Source organism: Corvus brachyrhynchos, unplaced genomic scaffold (genome assembly GCF_000691975.1).
Source record: "Corvus brachyrhynchos isolate BGI_N302 unplaced genomic scaffold, ASM69197v1 scaffold60, whole genome shotgun sequence".
NCBI lineage: Eukaryota > Metazoa > Chordata > Aves > Passeriformes > Corvidae > Corvus > Corvus brachyrhynchos.
Genome location: NW_008236767.1, coordinates 967294 through 988135, shown reverse-complemented (window position 1 = coordinate 988135; position 20842 = coordinate 967294). Strand labels below are relative to the sequence as shown.

At 41.4% G+C, this 20842-nt stretch overlaps 1 protein-coding gene across 1 annotated transcript in view; it reads left to right on the top strand.

Moving 5' to 3' along the window:
• The window catches only part of KLHL14 (kelch like family member 14), a gene marked incomplete at its 5' end in the record, with an annotated part of 59191 nt that overhangs the window by 31590 nt on the left and 6759 nt on the right, over positions 1–20842 (top strand). Inside the window, 3 exons of the mRNA XM_017727396.1 lie at positions 9839–9928; positions 14376–14454; positions 20570–20760. Coding sequence (XP_017582885.1) covers positions 9839–9928; positions 14376–14454; positions 20570–20760 — 360 coding nt within the window. The remainder of the gene's footprint in view (positions 1–9838; positions 9929–14375; positions 14455–20569; positions 20761–20842) is intronic.

Sequence of the window (20842 nt, the reverse complement as noted above, 5' to 3'; positions counted from 1 at the left end):
TGTCTGTCACATGCTTCTGAAATCTTCAGAAGACAGTTTTTTCACAAGGTTTTCTTCACAGACTTCACAACAACAGAGGCTAACTGCTTCATGGGCATTCATTATGGTATTTTTGTACCATCCTCTTTGTGAGGAGCACGGTCTATCATTGTTCCCATTTTGCAGATGAGGAACAGAGGTGCAATGTGGTTAAAGTCAAAGGTAACCTTTATTTTGGGGTGCCTATTTCAAGACCCCTCAGACCATGCTTTCCAGATGGCCTCTCCCACCTGCTTCTGTTATAGCAGTGAGCACAGAGCACTCCTGCATATCAGGCACAGGGATCAAATCAGGCTCTGAAAATCAAGCACAGGTAAATTAGTGTTCTCAGAACAGGAGAAATGGGTAGCTGTAGAAAAAAAAACAGCTTAAACCAAAATGAAAATATACTTTCTTCTTTTCAGGATCATTTTTCTGCCAGATTCTTGCTTTAAAAAGACTCACTGGGGGGTTCCGAGGAGAGACTGTGCTAGCATGAGGATTGGCCTGGATTCCCTGGGCTGTAAGAGGAGCAGGGCCACAGCAACCCTGGGTTAAACCCATTTTAATGGCTTGGTATTATGTGCTGAGGTTGAAGTTTCACAACCATTACAAGCTGATCCAAACTGGTGCTGCTGCTAATACATCAGTCCTTCCCTTCTTCTCATGGCCTTGCACTCCTGCTCACTCCAATTCGTGAGGCCAGGCAGGGAAGCCTAGTGGGGAACAGATCAGGGTTAAATTCAATGCACCTTAAAAAAATAATGTGGTTTCTTGATTGTTTATTTCTTGGTTTCCTGTGTGCATCGGCCATCACAAAGAATGATGGATCCTGAGACAAGAAGGGGCTGAAGTGCTTTTTGCAGTGACGGTTTCCGCAGACCTCTGGTGTGCATGGGACTGGACCTTCAGCAAAAAGGTTCTCCTGGGAACCAGGAGGTGTTCACATGACTGGGTTCCACCCAGATGTGCTGACAGCAGAGGAATGTGAAGACTGCAAGTCTTAGAGTTCTGGATCAGTATGTGCTGCTGTGTTTGCAGATTTTGCTGTCTCTTCCTCCAGTTCCAGTGCTTTTGCCAGGTCCCCTCTGACCTGTCCTGATCCATCCCTGCCATTTTCAGTTTCATTCCATTCTTCAATTCAGTCTTCACCACAACCTGGTCCAAGCCATGTTTACTAGCACAGTGAGTCCCAGTTTCGTTCATGCAGACTCTGTGTCTCAATCCTTGCTTTCCTTCCCCTAAGTGAAAATTATACTTCCCTGAACAATACTCTTCGCAAAATAAATGTCTTCAACAAAAGATGCAAGCCAGTTAAAGATACTTTGTTATGTATATTTTAAGTATTTGGGATTGACCACAACAGCTTTACTTTAGTCTACTTTCTATGTTGAATCCTGCAGTGCCAGCATGGCCAGTGATTTGAATTAATATGACCTTTCATCCTGTTTGTCAGCAGTCCATGACCATGCACTAGTGTGTGATTTGTGAATTATTTGTGATTCCATGTGAATGTGGTTCAGCCCATGAATTTTGACACCTCTTGATTTAAATAGCAGCTACTTGTGCTGTGATACTTAGCTTGGTATTCAGTTTTGAGAAACGTGGTTTTCCGTCTGTTTCCTGACTGCTTTCTAAATCCACAAAAGGTTTTTGAGAACACAGGACAAAATTTTTGGTATGAGTACTCCTATGGAGTGAATTTTTTGGATTGTTATGAGTAGGCATCACAACACATTTTTCACAGCTGCTTTTTATGAAAATATTAAACGGTACTGTTTTTATACAAAGCAGAAGAAAATTAGCATAAATTTAGTCCACATCTATTAATGGATTTTTTTTCAGCTATACATTCTCATTTTGTCTTCTATGTATAGATTTACAAAGTAAGTAATCTGTGCCAATTTTACTTAAGTATGTGGTTTTGCTGCGCCAGTCAAATTTCCTACCCTGAATTTGAAAATTGTCCATGGGTCTGCCATTCCCCTTCCTTAGGAGCTCATCTGTGGGGAGAGGTCTAGGAGAGAAACATTTCTGCCTGGTTTTTGTTGGAGAAACCAGTCTTTGGTGTAACCTAATTTATGTGGATTGATTCCTGTGCTTCCTTCTGTATTTGTATTTGTCTAGCTCCTACGTGGACATTTCTGCTTCTGCATGCTGTGATTGGGCATGCTGGAAGTTAAACATGTTGGAGTTCCAGGCTTTTCTTCAGATACCCATATGAGGTATATATCTTGTGGGAAAGGAAGATTTTTTTCCAGGTGGTAGGCATTGGACAGATCCTTCCATCATCTTCTGCTTTAGTTCTTTAGGTATGGGCTGGACTTTCTTGTAAACAAGATCTTTCATTTGCAAATACTGAAGTATTTAAAAGGAAAACTTGAAAAATCCGTGGCAGTTAATTTTAGCAGTGAATTCAGTTTATCTACTATGAATGAACTTAGGTGTATTGAAACTGCCTTTTTAATACGGTGAAATATGGGTAAACCCCTCCTCTATGTAGAGTTTTCCAAATGGAAAATCACATTTTCTTCTTCTGGAATCATTTCCAGACTTAGTGGGAAAGAAAACAAAACCTTTTGGTAACTCTAAAATAGTATGTTAGGCAGGAGTTGAGAGCAGAGTAGGAAGTAGTGAGACTGAGAGAGAAGATTGTGAAAGATTTGAGTTTTGGGGCGGTAGGGGCCAAGTAAGATATTGCTGCATGTGATTAATGCCTTTAAAGATATGGGTCCCCAAGGAGCATCAACAGGATCCAGCCAGGGAAACATAAGGAGGGGCTGTGATTGTCCTGAGCTTGGAAGGTTGCCTTCAGAGGAGACCAGGAGAATGTGTGCATCTCAAGGTCAGGTAGAAATTGAGCCATAAATGAATACAACTGGTCACAAGCAGTTGGGCATTAACACACCATTCCTGGTTATGGTTTTTTGCCCCGTGGCACTGCTGGAAAAGGGAATGCATGTCCTTGAGCTGACATCTTGGAGAATCTGAAAGCCCCCTGTGGGACAAAACAATATTTCTTTCCAGAGCTCTCTAGCAACTCTGCAGTGGTTTTCTCCCATCAGGGACTACTCATCATTTCGTCCATGAGAAGCTTTTGTTGTGCAAAATGTCACATCATGAGACTGTTATGATGTGACGAGATGTCATTTCCCAGGAATACATGTTGGGCTCTACTTCAGTGATTGTAAACCCAGGCCTGAGTAGGTACGCAAGATATTCTACTGGGGAGCAACCATCACTGAGGTAACATTGCATAACTCATGGTGGTGGACAAGTGTCTCTTGATAAATGGTCTGTGGAAATCCCTGGGGCATCTGGATGGTGAGGGGCAACCTTTAGCAGGTAGGTGGGTAAGCAGGGAGTAACAAAACAAGAAAAATTGACACTTTGAGTCTTTCTACAGGACCATGCATTACATCCTCTGCTCCAAGTCGTGCCAAGATGTTAGGTGTGTTCACTTCCATGAACTTCTCAAAGCTGCATCAGCAGCTCAGCTGCACGGAGTCATTCCCATGGGGAAGGCAGCAGGGGAGCACAGCAGAGTGTGTATGGGTTTTCTATGCACTTCCTGGGGAAGATTGTGTCAGGGTTTTGGTACAGGAACATCAGTTTTTGAGGTGTGAGTGCAGTATTTTTCTTCCTTATTTAAACATTGTTGATCCAAGTAGGCATCTTTATTACTCAAATGAAATCCAAATGGGTGCTTGTGGCTTTGAAAGTGTATGGATAAAAATTGATCATGCAAACAGCCAAATGTATATGTTGCTGTAAACTCAATAGAATGTTCTGCCATTGGGTGAATTTCGCCCATGGAAACAGACAGGTCTGTACTCAGAACTTGCATCCAAGTAACTTTAAAGCAATTTATCTCAGGAGGGAGCTGAGCATGCTAGCTATTCCTGATGTTATGTTTGCCTGGTTGGTGTCTCAGCATGAATTTAAGTGTCCTATTTTAGATGCTCACATATGAAAATTTTAGCCCACTAAAACAACTAAACCAAGAAACCCCCTGACCTCTGGAAAAACCTGGCTGGTGTTACTCCAGAGAATGTATAACAGAATAACTCTTGACATTTGAATGAAAAAGATTTTTTTTTTTCATTATTAAGAAACATCTTCGCAGTGAGAAATACCCTAATTAGTACAAAATATCATTCACTGTGTTGTGAATGGACTTTTGATCTGCTCAGATAACTCTTTCTTGGTGCTCATGTTATCCTGTAGCCTCAGCTGAAGTATGAACAGTGTCCTAGATGAGCTCAGCAACTCTGTGCCCATCCTACTTGTGATGGCTTGAATGAAGTTGCCACAAAACTGGCATGGGAAGGAAGAGGTGGTGAAGTTTCCAGCTGAGCTCAGTGGTGCAGCTCCTCAAAGGTGACTTTGAGGTACAGTGCTTCATCATAAGACTTTCTGCTTGTGGTAACTGCTGTTGGATTGTCCCAGGCATCCCCTAATGAATTGAGCTCAGACTCAAGGCTGGCACTGCTATGCTACTAGAAAAAACATTTCACATGTATTTGCTTGAATTTGAGGTGACAGAATGTAGTTTGGCCAGGAATGTTAGCGGGTATTTGCCATCTATGTTGATTGTTCTCTTCTTTTAACTTTATTTTATTATCTTTGAGCATAAAATACCAGTGGTTGAATATGTGATGCCTTTAAAGCCAGTGCAGAACTACCACCACATTCACTGAGGCTAGAATTTCATACTTGTCGTGGTCAGTCTTTCCCCACAGTTACTAAGTAACAAACAACTGAACAGAACAATTCACAGAGGAATCCCAGTATTAATTTATATAACCTCCTTGGTCAGAAATAGCAAGTAGCATTCTGTAATAAATGCATAGTCTTTCTGCAAATGATGTATGAAACACAGAAAGGTGAACAGTATCTGATACTTTGTTCTCAGGAAGTAGTTGGACCAGCTGTGGTCTGCCCAGCATTTTGCTGATAGGGTTGGGAATTAAGTGAATATTGTGTCTCTGCATGAATATTGCGTCTGCCACGACCAAATCACAGTCTCCTTAAGTGAGTCCGTAGGTGCCTTCTGTACTGGAAGGAGACATCTCTCATCGCTCTGCCCTCTTCAGAGCTGCAGAAATAACCAGTTTTCAAGAAGCAGTATTTGAATATTATGTAGTCAATAGGATAGACTGTTAATATTGTGGAAGGTCATAATTGACTCCATATGTCCTCTGATAATGACATCCTTGTTCTGGAAACACACTCTTGCGTCATCTGCACAGGTCATTAGAGATGCTGAGCATGACTTCTTGGTGTGTACTGAGTCTTGAAGGGGCCATGCTCAAGATGTGCAGTAGTTGAGGAGGAGATTTCTTGGCTTTCCTTATAGTACCTCCTGTATCTCAAGCAGCTGAATGCTTCAGGGAAGTAAAAAATTTATGGGGTTGCGTTTTTTGTTGTTGTTGGGGTTTAGTTTTGGAGTTTTCTGGTTGGTTTGAGGGGTTTTTTTGAGTAGAGGAATCAAGTACAATTTCTGAAAGGAGTTTTTAGCAGAGCAGGGGAATGGCTATAGGCTGTATCACAGATTTCAGATCTCCTGGGACCAGAGCTCATTCTCCTCCTGTCTTGAGAAGTGCTATTCCAGTTCTCCCTTCTTCCCTGGTAGTTAGTGTTGAAGGGACGATAGACGGGAAGGTGTAAGGAGGAGGAGGAGGAGCCGATGACCCTTTGATTAATGTATGGAGCACAACCAGATGCTGTTTCCTAAACGTGCAGTTATTGGCAGAAACTAAGCAAAACTGGGTAAGACAAAGAGCACACATTGTTGCTTGTTAGGTGTGTGAGATGTATGATGGAGGTGCCTTTGAAGCATCATTGCATCTGGTTGACCTCACAGGCTTCATAGTTGAGAGTGTTTGATTTCCTGAGCATTTGGCTATAACCTGTAGTCTCTGATTTTGAAAGTAGGTCCCAGAACATTGTCTGGTACTTTTTATTAGCTGAGCTTCGGTATATGTGAGGAATTTCTTCTTGGGATATCTGTCCTGATATGCAGTGCTGCTGTGTCTTCCACCTGCATCTGTATCTGAAGAACAGCTGAGTGTCACCTCCTGCACAGTGTCACTGATCTTTGTGTAGTGAAGTGTTTCTTAGCAAACACCACTGCAGTCTTGGTGTCCACTGCCTTCCAGATCATTCTCAAGTATAAATCTTCCATTTGGTTTTCACCTAGAATGCTTTGCATGTTACATATCTGTACCTGAGAAATTGCCTTCCACTTTACCAAGGGTGTCCTACCAATCACACATCAAATGCATGGGAAGGGGGCTGGTGGGAGTGCTGTCTTCAGCAGGGGTGTTTGGACCTGTTTGTGCTCTTGGTCCAGGAGGGCATGGGCGTCCTGAGATTTTGGAAATGTGTGTGAGGGGCAGGGACTTAGAAGAGGTGGTTTTTCAACTACTCTATTTATAATCTGTCTATCTCACATATTTCCCTGGCACCTATCACCTTGGTATCTAAACATGCTTCTCAGATGACCATGGCTTTTATCTTCACCTCTGTTTAATAGTGTTTTCACCTTCTTTTTAAATCAGTCTTTAATAAAGTTAAGAATTCTTGCACAGGGTTTTATAAACATGTGTTATTAAATTTTAAATCTGTTTTGAAAGTGCCTCTATCCTACTCCCTCCTAGTAAAGTGACCTTTTTAAATGGAGGGAAGTGGGTTTAGATGACAGTCATGATAAATGCGGTCATGTTCACTCAATAAAATAAGGCCCAGTGCATTTGAGGATAAATCAGTGAAATGTACAGCCCCACCTGTCTGTCTCCATCATTCATTTCCACTGTCACTTTCACAGTGGCTGATGGATCACAGTTGCTGTAAAATTAGACAGCCTTTAATCTCATTTCATCCTGATTAGCTTCTCCTTACCCTTTCCCTCTAACTCACTGACTGACACGCTAAAAACTCACACCGGGCTGTGTTTGAGCGTGGCGTACAAACTTCTCTTCAAATACCCTTTACATGGGGCAGGCAGGTGTTCCAATGAGTTGAAACTGAAAAATGAGAAGATGGGATTTTCACACTATTAAAGCAAAACAGCAGACAAAGACTCGTGTAAAACTAATGAAAGCGGCAGCCTGGCCAGACCATGTGGTGGGGCAAATTCTTCCTGTTACACCCTGGCAAGCCCAGTGAGTTTGACAAGATTGCTTCTACTAGAATTTAGCATGCTCATTGCCATGTAATTTTGACTGTTGTCTATGAAAAGTTAGGTCCTATCTGGGTGTATGTTCACAAGAATCACAGTTTACAGTGCAAGTCTTCTGTGCTCTCAAGTGACATTTTATAGTGGAAAAATTCACTCACATAGTTTTGATTTCTGTGTGTAACCAACCCATGATTCTGAGGGGTCAAGGAGAAAGACTGTGAGGTGGTTGATTTCTCAGTTAGAGTCCCTTCCCTCTTAGATGTCCACAGTGTTGCTTTATCCTTCCTGTTTTGTCCAGCTCCCTTCAGCCCCATGGGCAGATTCATGAGACTAAGAACAGAGTTTTCCCCAAAGCTCTGAGAGAAACAAAGGTCACAGTAAAGGTCTGCAGTGTTTTATTGCAGTCACCTTTCTTTCTGAAGGCCAAATACCACCCTCCTTTCTAAGGCAAGCTTCCTTTTAGCTTTCCCGTGAGTTATGGATGGTAGTTGGGGTCATTTGGGCCCAATCCTGTATCAGTAGGAATGTTGCCATCAATTTCAGTAGGAGCCAGGATTAAGCCATTAGTTTTCAAGGTTTAATTATCATAATAATTATGGGAGTCTTACTGCATACCTTATATGCATGGGAACAGCAGAAAAGCTTAAAGCAGAATTTCTTCCTCTACTGACCCTGTTTGTGTCAATGTGGTGGATAAATAGACACAAATGTTTGCAAAAGTGAAAACACAATGTGAAAAATATGCATGTGTGCTACCTGCAGACAGTTTTTTCTGTAAATGCTGGAGCTCTCCAGACTGACCAGCAGAAGAGGTTGAGGGTGCAACCACCAGCTTGGACTTAATTGGAAACCATAATATAGCATTCTATTAGTTAAAAATTGAAGCCCTTGCAGACTGATCCTGGGGAGTCTTGTCTTAAGAGGAAGGGTCCCAAAAAGCATCTAAGGAAGGCAGCAAATTTCTCATGGGAGACCAAATTCCTTATTTACTACAAGAATCCACAAAATCAAGAAAAGTTCTGTAGTTTTGAGAGAGATGATTTTAAAATAGGGAAGTGTCTAAGACTAAAAAGTGAGATAATGATGATATGGTGTCTCAAAAGATAGCAAAAACCAACTTCATTCTTTCATCCTACTGTAGGAATCTCTAGGTAATATCTTTTGCAATGTCTAGTATAGGATTAGTTCCCAGTCCATATAAAGTGAACCAGTAACAAATAACTTTAATTAATGAACTTTCACTGTACCTGGCTGCCTAATTTAAGAACTGCTTCACTTATGTGACTTGTAAGAGCACAGACTATGAAAAAGATATTCGACCTTTACTAGAAACTAAAAACATGCCTTATTTATTCATCATTGCCTAGGCAAAAACTTCAGTAAGAGGCTTAAATGAGCCCACTTGATCTTTAAGAAAATATGTCCTAAATAGCAAAGCTGTGCGTATTTCTTCTTATTATTATTTGCATATGCTATACTGCACAACTGCATTCCGAGAAAAATAAAAGATAATAAAACAAATGAAATGAGAGATATATCACCCAAAATAATCCAAGTGTGAGATAGGCTGCCTCTTTTTTTTTTTTTTTTTTTTTTTGGCATTTTCAAAAGAGCACAAAGTAAGAGCTGGCCCTGAGTCATATTGATTTCCCACTGCACTGGTTTCCTAAGTGCTCTGTTGATCCGTGTCAAGCAATAAGTTCCCTGCCTGTACATGCACATCACCTCCCCATTTGTCCTCACCTAGATTTAAGGTGCCCATATGATGAGCTGAACAAGGACATAATTTTTCCTACTGGTGTCACTGGGCCAAAACTACTCTATGTGGTATGGTAACTAATGCTGTGTAAGTTTACATTTTCCATATAATATCATTACAGTGGGTATGGCACAGTGCAATAATATGTGTGTGTTATGTACATGTAATCCTTATTTTTGCATTTTAGCATTTGCAGTGGAAAATGTAAATTTTTAGAAATAGATGTTTGCATCTGTAGCTGGTCCGTAGTAATCACAATACCTCCCCCCCCCAAAAAGGGATACTGCAAACCTAATGCCACAGTTTTGATCTTTGTTAACAAAGGGCTTCCTGATTAGATGAATAGAAGATGTGTGATTGTGCTGCTAATGACATTGTACAGGAAATTAAGCGTATACATTTGGAAAAGGCATTAAATCAGCAGGACCTTAATTTAAAAACTTAAAACTGTATGGAAATGCAGCTTGTTCATTGCTGTGTAATAGAAAGCTACTGAACATACTGACTCTTCTTGTGGAAACATTACCAGCAGAACAAAGCTGGGCTGAGGTTTTTTTAATGTTTCCTAGCATACTAGGATTCCTAGCATCTGCTTATTTTCAGGCAAATATCATGCAACTTCACCCCTTTTTACAAGTTCTTTTTAGAGTGGCCTGTATGGCACTTGGGCAGGTGAGGGGGCACTGAGGGACCAGAATTCCTGATTTTTTCCTTTATTATTTTCAAAACTGAATTGCGTAAGTTTACTAAAAAGTGGCTTTGTCTGCTGCTAAGTCAGTGGATGTACCTGCTTGGGGTGACTCATTCTCATGGTAAAGAGGAAGTATTTGATAAAATCAGGATCCTGAGCTGACAAAGAATTCTTGCTTTGCTTGCAGTTATGCCATACAACAGTGCCCATCACTGTGTCGTGGAAGTGGAAAACTTCTTGTTCGTGCTGGGAGGAGAAGACCAGTGGAACCCTAATGGTATGTACAGAATACTCAAAGGCAGAGGGAGCATCTGCCTTCCTGTGCCTTCCTGTCTGTCAGGTCAGCTGATGTAGTGATTAGCAAGGGATTTTGAGGACCCTCAGCCTAATTGTTGAACCTGAGTAAAGGCTACTCTTCGGTATTGATATAATAAATATCTGGTACTTGAGCATTAGCATCTCTGTCATTCATCAGCTCCCACATCCCTTGAGAAATGCCACAGGCAGCAGAACAGACTCTTTCAAGTGCATGCACCAGGCAGCAGCTGTTAAGAATTTTAACCTTCATTTCCAGTCTCCTTCCAGTCATAATGTAATAATGCAATTGCAGTAGATGAATGCTTCTTTTCTATTGTCAAACAAGATCTCGCAGCTCAAGTTGTTAATGTGTTAATTATCTAGACTTTGAGATTCTTAAACTGATCCTTTTTTCAGTCTTGTGCAAGAGCTTCTCATATAGATTATCTGCTGCTACCTTCTTTGATTTGATTACTTCATAAATTTACCGCAAAGAGAAATTAAACAATTTAACAGGCTTCTGAGCAAAGCAAAAGGAGAATATCATGCCTTGCAAAATTCACAGAATTGTCAAGACATTGTTAAAAAGCTTGCACATGAAGAAAGAGTTGTAGTTGTAGCAGTCTGTGTAACAGAGATAATTATGACTGAGAAACCATAAAACAGCTTGCAGGTACACATTTTTACTTTAAAACACCAGAGGATCCAGCTGAAATTACGTATACTGCATATATTTTATTGTGAATGCCCCATTTCAGCATCTGCACTAAACCAAATTATAGAAAATTGTTACATCTGTTCACTCCCTAAAAACTGAGACAAACAATCCAGGCCACCCTATAAGCATGTTTCTGGTGTAGTTAAGAATATCACTATATGTCTTAGGAGAAGGGCCCTTTAGTTCTATTGTTGAATGCCCTTTATTTGAAACAGGAGACAGCGCAGTATCACTAATGACAATTTCTTTTAGGATCGTTGGCCACATCCATCCAGTGAGGGCCCCTGTTGTATTTGGTGGTAGGCATATGGATAGGCAGACCTTGTTCCAGACAGTTTATAATTAAATGGCCATGTCACACGAAGGGTAAAACAAAAGAAGTATAATTACCCACATTTTAAAGATGTGGAAACTGACTTGGAAGGTGATGGAGAGATGGTAGAAGGGGTACATATCCTGCATTTGACACAGGAATCAAACACAATTGTTTGTGAGATTAATAGTACCTAAATTCTGAGATTGCTTAGATCTGGATCAACTCCTGAGCTGAAGATGTTGCTGAAGACATCTACCAACTTCCCTGTCCTGTGAATACCAGTGCTGGGATTTTTTCTGTAGGGAAGATAGAAATAAAAGAGATATGAGCATTGCTATACTAACCTCTTTATCAAATTGATCTTACTGAAAGTGGACCTGAAATCATAAACTATATCCTGTGCTACTGCTGGGCATATTCTTTCTTGAAACCAATTTGCTCTAAATGTGCAGCTACATGGGGGCAGTTCACACATACCCACTTGAATTTATGTTCAGGCTCTCATCTGCTATCCTCAGAGCCCAGGAGGGACTTCAGATGGACCTACCTGGAACCATCTTGCCAAGGCTTCACAAAGCTTCTACTTCAAATGAGAATTTCCAGTGTGAAGAATTATCTTGGAGATGGTGGCAATGGAAAGGCATTGCTTTAGCCATCAGACCATCTGGCTCTTGAGAAACTGCGTGGACCCTAAGGAGTGCTCATGCCTCCTTTGTGCTCCGCTGACTTCCTGACAGCCCAGAAAGTACGGGAGACATTTTTTCTCACTTTTACACATCCTCCCATGGCTATCCAGTCACAAGGGTTCTTGCATGAGTAAACACTGAGGAAAGCAGGGTGCACAACACAGGCATGGATTTAAGACCAACTTCATAACCTTCAGAGCCCAGCACCCTTTGGCATGGCTGCAGAGCGGAGAACAGCATCTGCCTCCTTTTGTCCCATCATCCTGATTTGCTAATCCTGATTTTTGTTCACTTGTCCCAGGTTCTGTATTCTGACAGGTGCATCCTAACATGGGCAATCTCCTGACAGGTGAGCGAAGGAGTAGATAAGAGTTCTCTTTCAAACTGAAGTCCAGATTTGCAGTCAAAACAGTTACACCAGGCAGATTAAGTAGGTCATCAGTTCCTTTTCCTGCAATCACAGGAATCATATAGTCCCATTTTGTAAATTTTCTAAGCTACATTTGAAAAGCAGTTGGATTTTTGGCCCCCACTACTCCTGTTAGAAAGCTATTACAGAATCCAATTGCTCTGAATAACTAGGAGCCTTATTCTGGTATCCAGTAAAATTTATTCTTTGACTGTCTAAATCACCTTGTTCTCATGCCAAGGCTGGCCTTCAGTTTAATAGTTTTTCCCCTCCTGGAGATTCGTTCCTCTGAAGTAGTACAGACAGCACTCCTATCCTCTTTCAGCCTTTGTATTTCTAGGTGCAACAGGTCAAGTTCTTTGTCTCCTGCCAAAAGGTAAAACTTTTTGTTCTTCCTGTTGCCATAGTAGCTCTTCTCTGTGCCTGTTCTAGTTTGATTTCATCTCCCTTCCTGTGAAGGACCCAGATTTGGATCCTGCATTCCCACTCTAGGCTTACTAAACCCTTCTTCTACCCTGCACTTTACAGTCTTCTACATACGTGGTGTTTGTAGTGAGCATGTGTATGACATGTTGTGCTAGACAGCCAAGGTCCCCAAATTATAGGTTTGTATGACAACAGTGAAGAAGCTGCTGTATAACTAATGAGCACTGAAGTGCCAGTAGCTCTGAAAGATGTAGTGAATACAGCAGCATTAAAACCTAGAAAAAAAAGAAAAATAAATAGAAGTTTAAACTTAGGATCAATATTTATATTATTTTGACTTTCTGCTTTTCAAAATACAAGTAGATTAGTCAATGTCTTAGATGGTGAAACCTAGAGCTTGTTACTGTTTTGCTGCTCTCTGAATTTATAGCTCTTGATGCCTCTTTTTCTAAATTGTCTGTGTAGACTAAAGGAATCCAGATAGGAACCAAGAGCAAAGCCTCAGTTCACTAAGCTCAGTGGCAGGATGGCCAGTTGCCCTTACAGTATGGGGATCTCACCCTTTGTCTGGAGATGGTGCTGAGATGGTCATGTCTTTGAGTGATGCTCAGCATGGTCCTTGTTAGGCACCCTGCTGGATTAGAAAGGAAATGCTGCATTACTCATCAGTCTTCTGCTTTACCCTCCTCATATAGAACGTGCTTATAACATAGCGAGGAAATCAGTTTACTTCCAGAGCGGTCAGCATGGTTTCTTTCTCTGTTTTCTTGTAGAACATGATCTTAAATTATTATAAATACAAATTCTAGCTGTGTTGTTATTCTTCTCTCCAGTCTTGATGGTCTATTTACACATGCTGAAGTAAGTGTGGAATGAAGCAGGCCAAGCAAGCCCATCCTGCAGAGGCTTGTCTGATGCAAAAATATTCACCTTGTAGAATGCCCAGTGACCATTTATAGAACTGTGACATACGCAGTTAGGTTATTCTGCTGGCCTGTGAAGCCTCTAATTCAATTTTTTAGTCACACATACATAAACAAAGGTTTCTGTTTTCAAAATGCTCATCTATTGAAGTCTCAGGTGTTACAGGAAATTGCCATGCACTCTCTTGCTTCAGTTTTCTTGCTTTGATGTCAATCTGCATGTAAAATAAGGTGAAATCTTAATATTGTGAAGACATGAACACAGTTCTTGGGCTTGACAGCAGGGAGAAGCTAGTTAGGTGGTGTATGTTGCTCATGCTTCATATTTTAGCTAACACACTTGGAATAAAACTCTTAAGAGTGTATTCCCCCTTCGATGCACATCTGTAATTCCTTCTAACTTACACTGAAAGTACATGGTAGAATAAACCATCTAGTGCAAACACTGCATACCCCATGCTGATGGCTTATGCAGCTCCTGGTTATTTGCACAAAGGGTTTTTGCCATGTTCCACACAGAGATGATGTGAGGAGAAAGAAAAACGTGTTCTCCCTTTAATTTTTTTACCTGACACAAAATATTCGAGTCACAAAAATACCGTGGGGATGCCTCTTTTGGGCAGTAATTTTATTTAGTGCTGTGATTTATTGTGGCTGTGAAAATACCACAGCGTGTATAAGTAAATTTAAATACACATTTTCAAGATCTTATTACAAAGACCAAGAATAATCGCTATCTGCTTTTACTGCTAGTGACTGCTAATTCAAACCTTGCAGTGCCCTATTTGTTGAATTATTACTGTACACATAGCGTAATCATACATTGTTGTAAAATGGGGATCCCTTCATAAAAGGTGTCAACTTGTGAACTATATGTAATATATATTACAATCATGATGTTAAATACATGAAACAAACAGCTGAGTGTCAAAATAATCTATCTTTACAGGGAAGCACAGTACAAACTTTGTTAGCCGATACGATCCCAGGTTTAACAGCTGGATACAACTTCCACCCATGCAAGAGAGGTAAAAACCTGCTATGTTTTTCAATTTCTGTTTTCTCATCCTAGGAGCAGCTGAGGTTTGGCTTGGTTCTGGGAGTAAGGAGGCCTGTAGAAGCACCTAAAATACAGATAAAACTGCAGCACGCAGTTGTGTCCCATTTGTCTCCTAATTTTTAAAACTTTCCAAATTCAGAACTTCAGATGCCAAGTCCTGCAGTGCTAATTCATGCAAAATAGCCATGGACTTCATGCAATTACTGGTTGCCTGAGTACGGTCTGAAGGATTTTCCTGAAGTCTCCGTAGTGTCCTGTCATGTTCCCTGACTGAAGTGTCATGATGAGTTTGCAGTAAACAAGCAGTAATTATAGTCAGATATCTTAGAGGGAACTGAAATCTTCACATGTTGACTCCATCCTGTTTCACCACACCAGCTATGAAAAGCTCTCCTGAACATGTCTCCACTTGTCAGAGGACTCTTAATCCTAGGTGGTCTTTGAGTGAAGTTGCTGTCAGTAAATCCATATTAGAGTAGCTCATGTTTTAATCTTGCTGTGAACCAAAAAGCAAAGATGGACGTGGACTTGAGCAATGACTTGTAAAGATGACGTAAACTTAAGTGTGGATCCCAAATCCTACCCTGGTAGGAAAAAAATCCCATAAACCTGAACTGAATGATGCATGTTTCGTAAGAAGAATCTCAAAGCAGAAGATCCAAAGTTACAATGTTCTTTGAAGAAAATATTCAGTGTCCATCCTTCAGTTCAACACCCATCTTCTCATGGATCCCATGTACAAAAGATCTCACAGTGTCTCCCTCAAATGCTTTCTTTATTCTATATTAGTATTACAGTTTTTTGTTGACTGTCTACAGTATTCAGGTGTCTGGCAGTCATAAATTTATTAATTCAGTGCAGCCTTGTGATTCAAGGTGTGTCTTATGAGATGCTTGGAAATACGGCTGTCTTTTCAAATTTCCAGGGGTAAAATGTCAGTCTGCAGAATTTTTGAAGGACCTTTGTTCAAGGTTCAGTTGGATTGACCTAAGTCGCTGCTTTGGCAGCACCCAGCCTTCTCCCTCATTCCCACCAGCACTGTCAAATACCCTTCATGGCTGTGATTGTTTAAAACAGAGGGACACCTTCCTCTCTGGTTCAGCTTCCTAGACTGAGTCGCTGCCATCTTAGGTGTTGGCATGGGGGAGACAGGAGGTGAGCATCAGATTGGGCATCACTGTGCCAGTCATCCTTGCTGAGCTGGGAGACTGACTAGGAGACTGACTGATGTTTGTATGGAGCCTGGACCTCTTCTGTGGAGCCTAATCTGAGTCTTAATTAGGCCCTCTGGGTATCTCCAAGCAAAATTCCTGAGGGGCATTGGCGGCTGGCTGAGCAGTTGGCTTTACTTGGCTGACAAACTACAGAAAGCAGAAGTAGGCCGCTGAGGGTTGGAGAAAGGAGGCAGTAGGAATTTTTCTACCTCCACATTGGCCAGTTGTGTTTCCCTGGAAAACTGTGTGGCAGGTGACTGGCCTTGTGCTCCGGTGGGAGCTGCTGCCTTCAGCCAAGAGGCAGAAACTCAGCTGTGCCTTGTGCTCCGGCCCGTAATAAACTGTAATGCATGAACACCACAGCTCCTTACGGAGGTACTGAAATACAGTGGTCCACTCCTACGTAGTTTCTTCTGCAAGGGGCTCTGCTATGACAACGTTAATTGTCACCTCTTTTCTTCAGGATACATAGCTCATGGGCTTGCCCGTTGTTTTTCTTTAAAGGCTCCTAAGCATTAGGGCTGTTGTTGGAAAACAGGGATTTTAAAATCTCTTTCTAAAATGTTTTTGGTGGTTTGTTTATTCAGTCCTAATGACTTCCTCAGAGTTGTTGCAGCTTTCAGAGGTATGGACTGGCCCAGTTTGTAGAAGATCATACGAACAAGAGAGAGCTTTTATGCAGTTTTCTTTCCCAGCTCCTTTAGTGAGATAAAGTTCCCATTAAAGTCAACAGGCTATTTTCCCCCTGCTAGGAGTACAGGGTCATGCCCTGTCTCTGCTGGCATAATGCAGGCACCATTGACAAGACAGACTGTTTAATGGGTTTTTCTGAGTCATTATGGTCCATCAAGTCAAAACCTACTTAGGAATTTTAGTCTGAGAATAATTGGCTGGATAGACTATAATAGCTCCTTTGAAATGAGTGCCAGGTAAATGTGGGACTCGTTCACAGGCAGTATATTCTCAGGTCGAAAATCCGTATGAAATATTTGATAAGTAAACTTTTATCTCACATGCCAAAATCCATATCTGATTGATTTTACTGTATGAGCTATAAAGAAAAGTCTAATCCCATTATGGATTCAATGTCACCAGTGTATTTTCTTTAGAGCCAAGTTTGGTTTCTTTTCATTTGAAGAACATCTCAAAAACAGATGCTTTTGAAAAGCATGTACAATTCCAGGATTTTATTGTTCAGAGAACCAGCAAGTGACTCATAAGCTTTGGAAAAACATATCTGCCTGCTGATGCCATAACAACAGGAAGGTTTTTGGAGAGCAGTTCAGTTAGACTATGATGGCTACTGAAGGAGCAGTCTTTGTAGCAGTTGTATTTGAACTTGTGGTCTGATCCTCAGCTGGATATCTCAGTCAGAACTGTTGCATCTTTCCAGCTCAACACAGAGCTTTTCAAGGTGTTTGGAACAAAACAACATTTAAAACAACTTGCTTTTTCTTATATTCGGAGTTAAAAGTTTTTGTTTGAAGACCACCAAAAAGCATGGCATTGTACCAGGTTCTGAAGAAGTGCAAGTGGAAGTGGGAAGTGAGCAGGTCAGTGTACTCTCTGAGGCTGAGTGAGCTGAGAAAAGGCACAGAAAAAGAGATGAAACAATTTTACATTTTATTTTTGTCTGTGACTTTAGTAATAGTAATGTCAGCCCCTCTTAAGATTATTTATTTTTTAAAAAGCGAAGCATGCACTCTATAAGTGACTCTGAAATCAGGTCCAGATATTGCGACAATCAGTAACAGCTCTGGTAACTTTAAACCTCAGACTGGTAGTTCTGTTTGGTGTTTCAGGGCATAAATTCATCATGTGTGAAAATCACGAGGAAAATCTTCCCTTTTATATGTGTATACTTGAAAGAAGAAGTTGGTTGAGTTGATGGTTGGGTGAAGGGGTGTGAAGGAAAAGCATTTCAGAGACCAGTGAACATCGAGTATTTTCAAATCCTGAAGAAAATCACAAAATAATTATTATCCATATTCAGATCCTGAGGTACATTCTAGTTATCTAATTAGAATGGATAGTGTCTTCCCAGTATTGAGGAGAAAGTTGTCATGCAAAGATTGCTGTATTATAGTTTAATCTGAATCATATTTTACAGCAGTTTAAAAGTCATCACTTGACAGCATGCCTTTGCACACTGTAACAGCATGCCCTTACTCACTGTATCACTGAAAATGAAAAAAACCCAAAAAGCTTAAAATATTTCTGACAGAAGCTACTGAGTGCATGTTCACATCTGAGCAGAAGAGTGAAGTATGCTGATGCTTTCATTTTTGCTCCTTATAGTGACACTGTGTGGATGAAACCAGGAGTACACGTACAGAATACTGTCAGTGAAATCCTGGTTAAGAGAATAATGCATGCAAGTTGTGTCTACCTCTGTTTATTAAACCTGAACTAAAAAAAAAGAAAGGCAAAACATGCTGAGAGCAGTTTGTTAATGGGTTCACCAGAGAAGGTGCACAAGGACAGACGAGTGGATATGGGAGCACTGACAAGAGGCACCCTGTGGGTTTGTGCCTTGTGGCTGCTGGACACAGGAGGGTTGAAAAATGTGTACCTGCCTTTGCAGGCTCTCTCATGTCTAATAGGAGGTGACCTTTGCAGCTTTTCCTACTTTTGGGGCAACTGTGGGCTGTGTTGCCTCAGGCCCATCACATATTCTCAGAAAGCTTATATGCACTTGATTGCCTGTAACACCTATAGCCTCTGTCAAATTGGAGTGAAATCAGTCACAGGCTTTTTTTTAAGAGACAACAGTAGGCAGACATGGGTACATGTACAGTGTAATCAAATTAGCTCTGTTTCCATAGAATATCAGGCTAAAAATATAGATGCACAATTTGCTGCCTGACCATGCAGAGCAAAATATGCCATCAGCTTCTATCTGCCCACTGACAGATAAATTAAATGGTCTTTTCTAATTCATCAGTTGATCTGGAGACACTTGCCAGTATTCCTGTCCTCCTGTTTCCATGGTTTTTTTCAGAAGTCTTCCCTGTGGTGGAGTCCCAGCCCCACTCAGCAAGGGGTGCTGTCCCACACTGTCCAAGTTGCCCATGTGCAGGCAAGGTGATAGCAAAGAAGTGAACAGGAGGTGCTCAGTGACCCTGGCTGGTGAGGAGCCCTGTCAGGTGTGCACCAAATCCAAAAAGTAAGGTCAGAAACAGGCAGTGGTGCATCAAATCTGTTCCCTGAACACCCAGCCAGCCCTGCTGTTTCCATGGCTGTATCTCTTGGTGTCTGCCTCACTTCTCTTCCAACTTATAAACCACCAGCCAGTCTCAGATGCTTTTAACAAAGAGGGAGATTTCTCCAGAATGTTAAAGGATGCTACAAACTTCGTGAAAATAGGTAGCTGTGCAAAAGAGCAAGAACTTATTCCTGCCTTCACTGAAGGAAATGCTCCTGAACATGCCTGGCCAGATGTCAGGTTTAGGGACAGGGCACACCAGACTTGGCTAGTTCAGCTGGTCATGGGATGGCTCTCGGGAAGCCTGGGGAGGAGTTGGACATACCAAAGCTGTTCATTGAGGATGCTGAGCTCTGTGTGTACCACTGCTCATCCAAATGCTTTACAGTGGTCTGCAGGTTCAAGTCCCTGATAGTGCAGGTGACCATCAAGCCCCCAAGATTTACTGCATGATTCAGGACTGAGATATGCAGCTGCTCCCAGATTCAAATTAAAGCGCCTGGGCAGGAACCAGAGTGCATTGAATCAGCCACAGAGCAGGGTTTGGCAAGCTACAGCCACACTCCAGAGTGCCTGCTTCGCAGGAGTTGTCAGAGCTACACTTTGCTGTACCTGGCCTGCCTGCTTATTTCTGGTCTCCCACGTCATTCTGGTTTCACCCAGGAGAAAACTTTATGTTGGGGACTGGCAACTCTTGCCATTCAGTATTTTGTACAGATCTTCATCCTAGCCCAGCTGTGCTCTTCTGCAATTTTCTTTCTCATGTTATTGCAGCTTAAAATTAAAGGTCTCTACTCCAGAAAACCTTCCTGCTGTTGAATGATCCAGGGAGCTTTCCCTGAGAGTGGATTACACCAACCAAGGTCTCTCAAAATCGTCTACTGCTCAATTTTTACTTCAGCAACAAACACTCAGCAATAATTTCGGAGTCACGAGGAAGACAAACTAATATATGCCCAACAGTCCTGGCCAGAAAAATTAATTCTTTAAGTGCACACCTGAGTTGCATGTAAAAGCAGACAGGTGGCTAAAAGTTTTCTCAGGGTTAGCTGAATGGAGACAGACCTCTTTTGAGTTAAAGGGTGGAGATGTAGTGTTGTGGCTAGCGTAAGGAAAGTTGTTCTATTTGCAGTACTGCAGAAGGAAGAAAAAAATGATAATTGAAGAAAAATTTTGATGATGTGGTTCTCTTAGTAAATTGGGAACAATGACCCTTGAAGGACCATAAAGAAAGTGAATGTCAAGATAATTTATTATTGTTACATTATCTACCTCATTTTTCACTTTGTCTTACTGAGTTGTTATATCCCTTACAAGGTAATGCCCCAAACATTAATGAGCACCTTTTTATCTTTCACGGGTGTGAAAAAGCAACAAACAGCTTTGAAAAGGGGTATTTCCTGGCAGTTTTATGTGTGCCTAATTGTTTTGACACAAAAAAATGAAGTATTTTTTGATGTGGAATGTGTTTGATTAGTGAAGCAGCCACAGTCTCTAGGACAGCTGTAAGCGTGTGAAGCTCCTGGACACTTCTCTCTGATGTAACATTTGAAGGAGCAGCTCTCTTAGTTCAGGGAGTCAGCTGGAGAGGGGGAAAAAAATGTTTGACATGGCTAATTGGTTTGTTGTTGACTTGTTGGGTTCTCTTCTGCCCTGTCCCCCAGGAGAGCCAGTTTCTACGCCTGCCGCCTTGACAAGAACTTGTATGTCATCGGTGGAAGAAACGAAACTGGCTACTTGTCCAGTGTTGAGTGCTACAACCTGGAGACAAACGAGTGGCGTTACGTGTCTTCGTTACCACAGCCCTTGGCAGCCCATGCAGGAGCTGTTCACAATGGCAAGATATATATTTCAGGCCAGTGTCTTGTATAATTCCTGTTATATGACAAGAAAACCAACCCAAAACCACCATAAAAGAACCCAAAAAATCCGCAGAA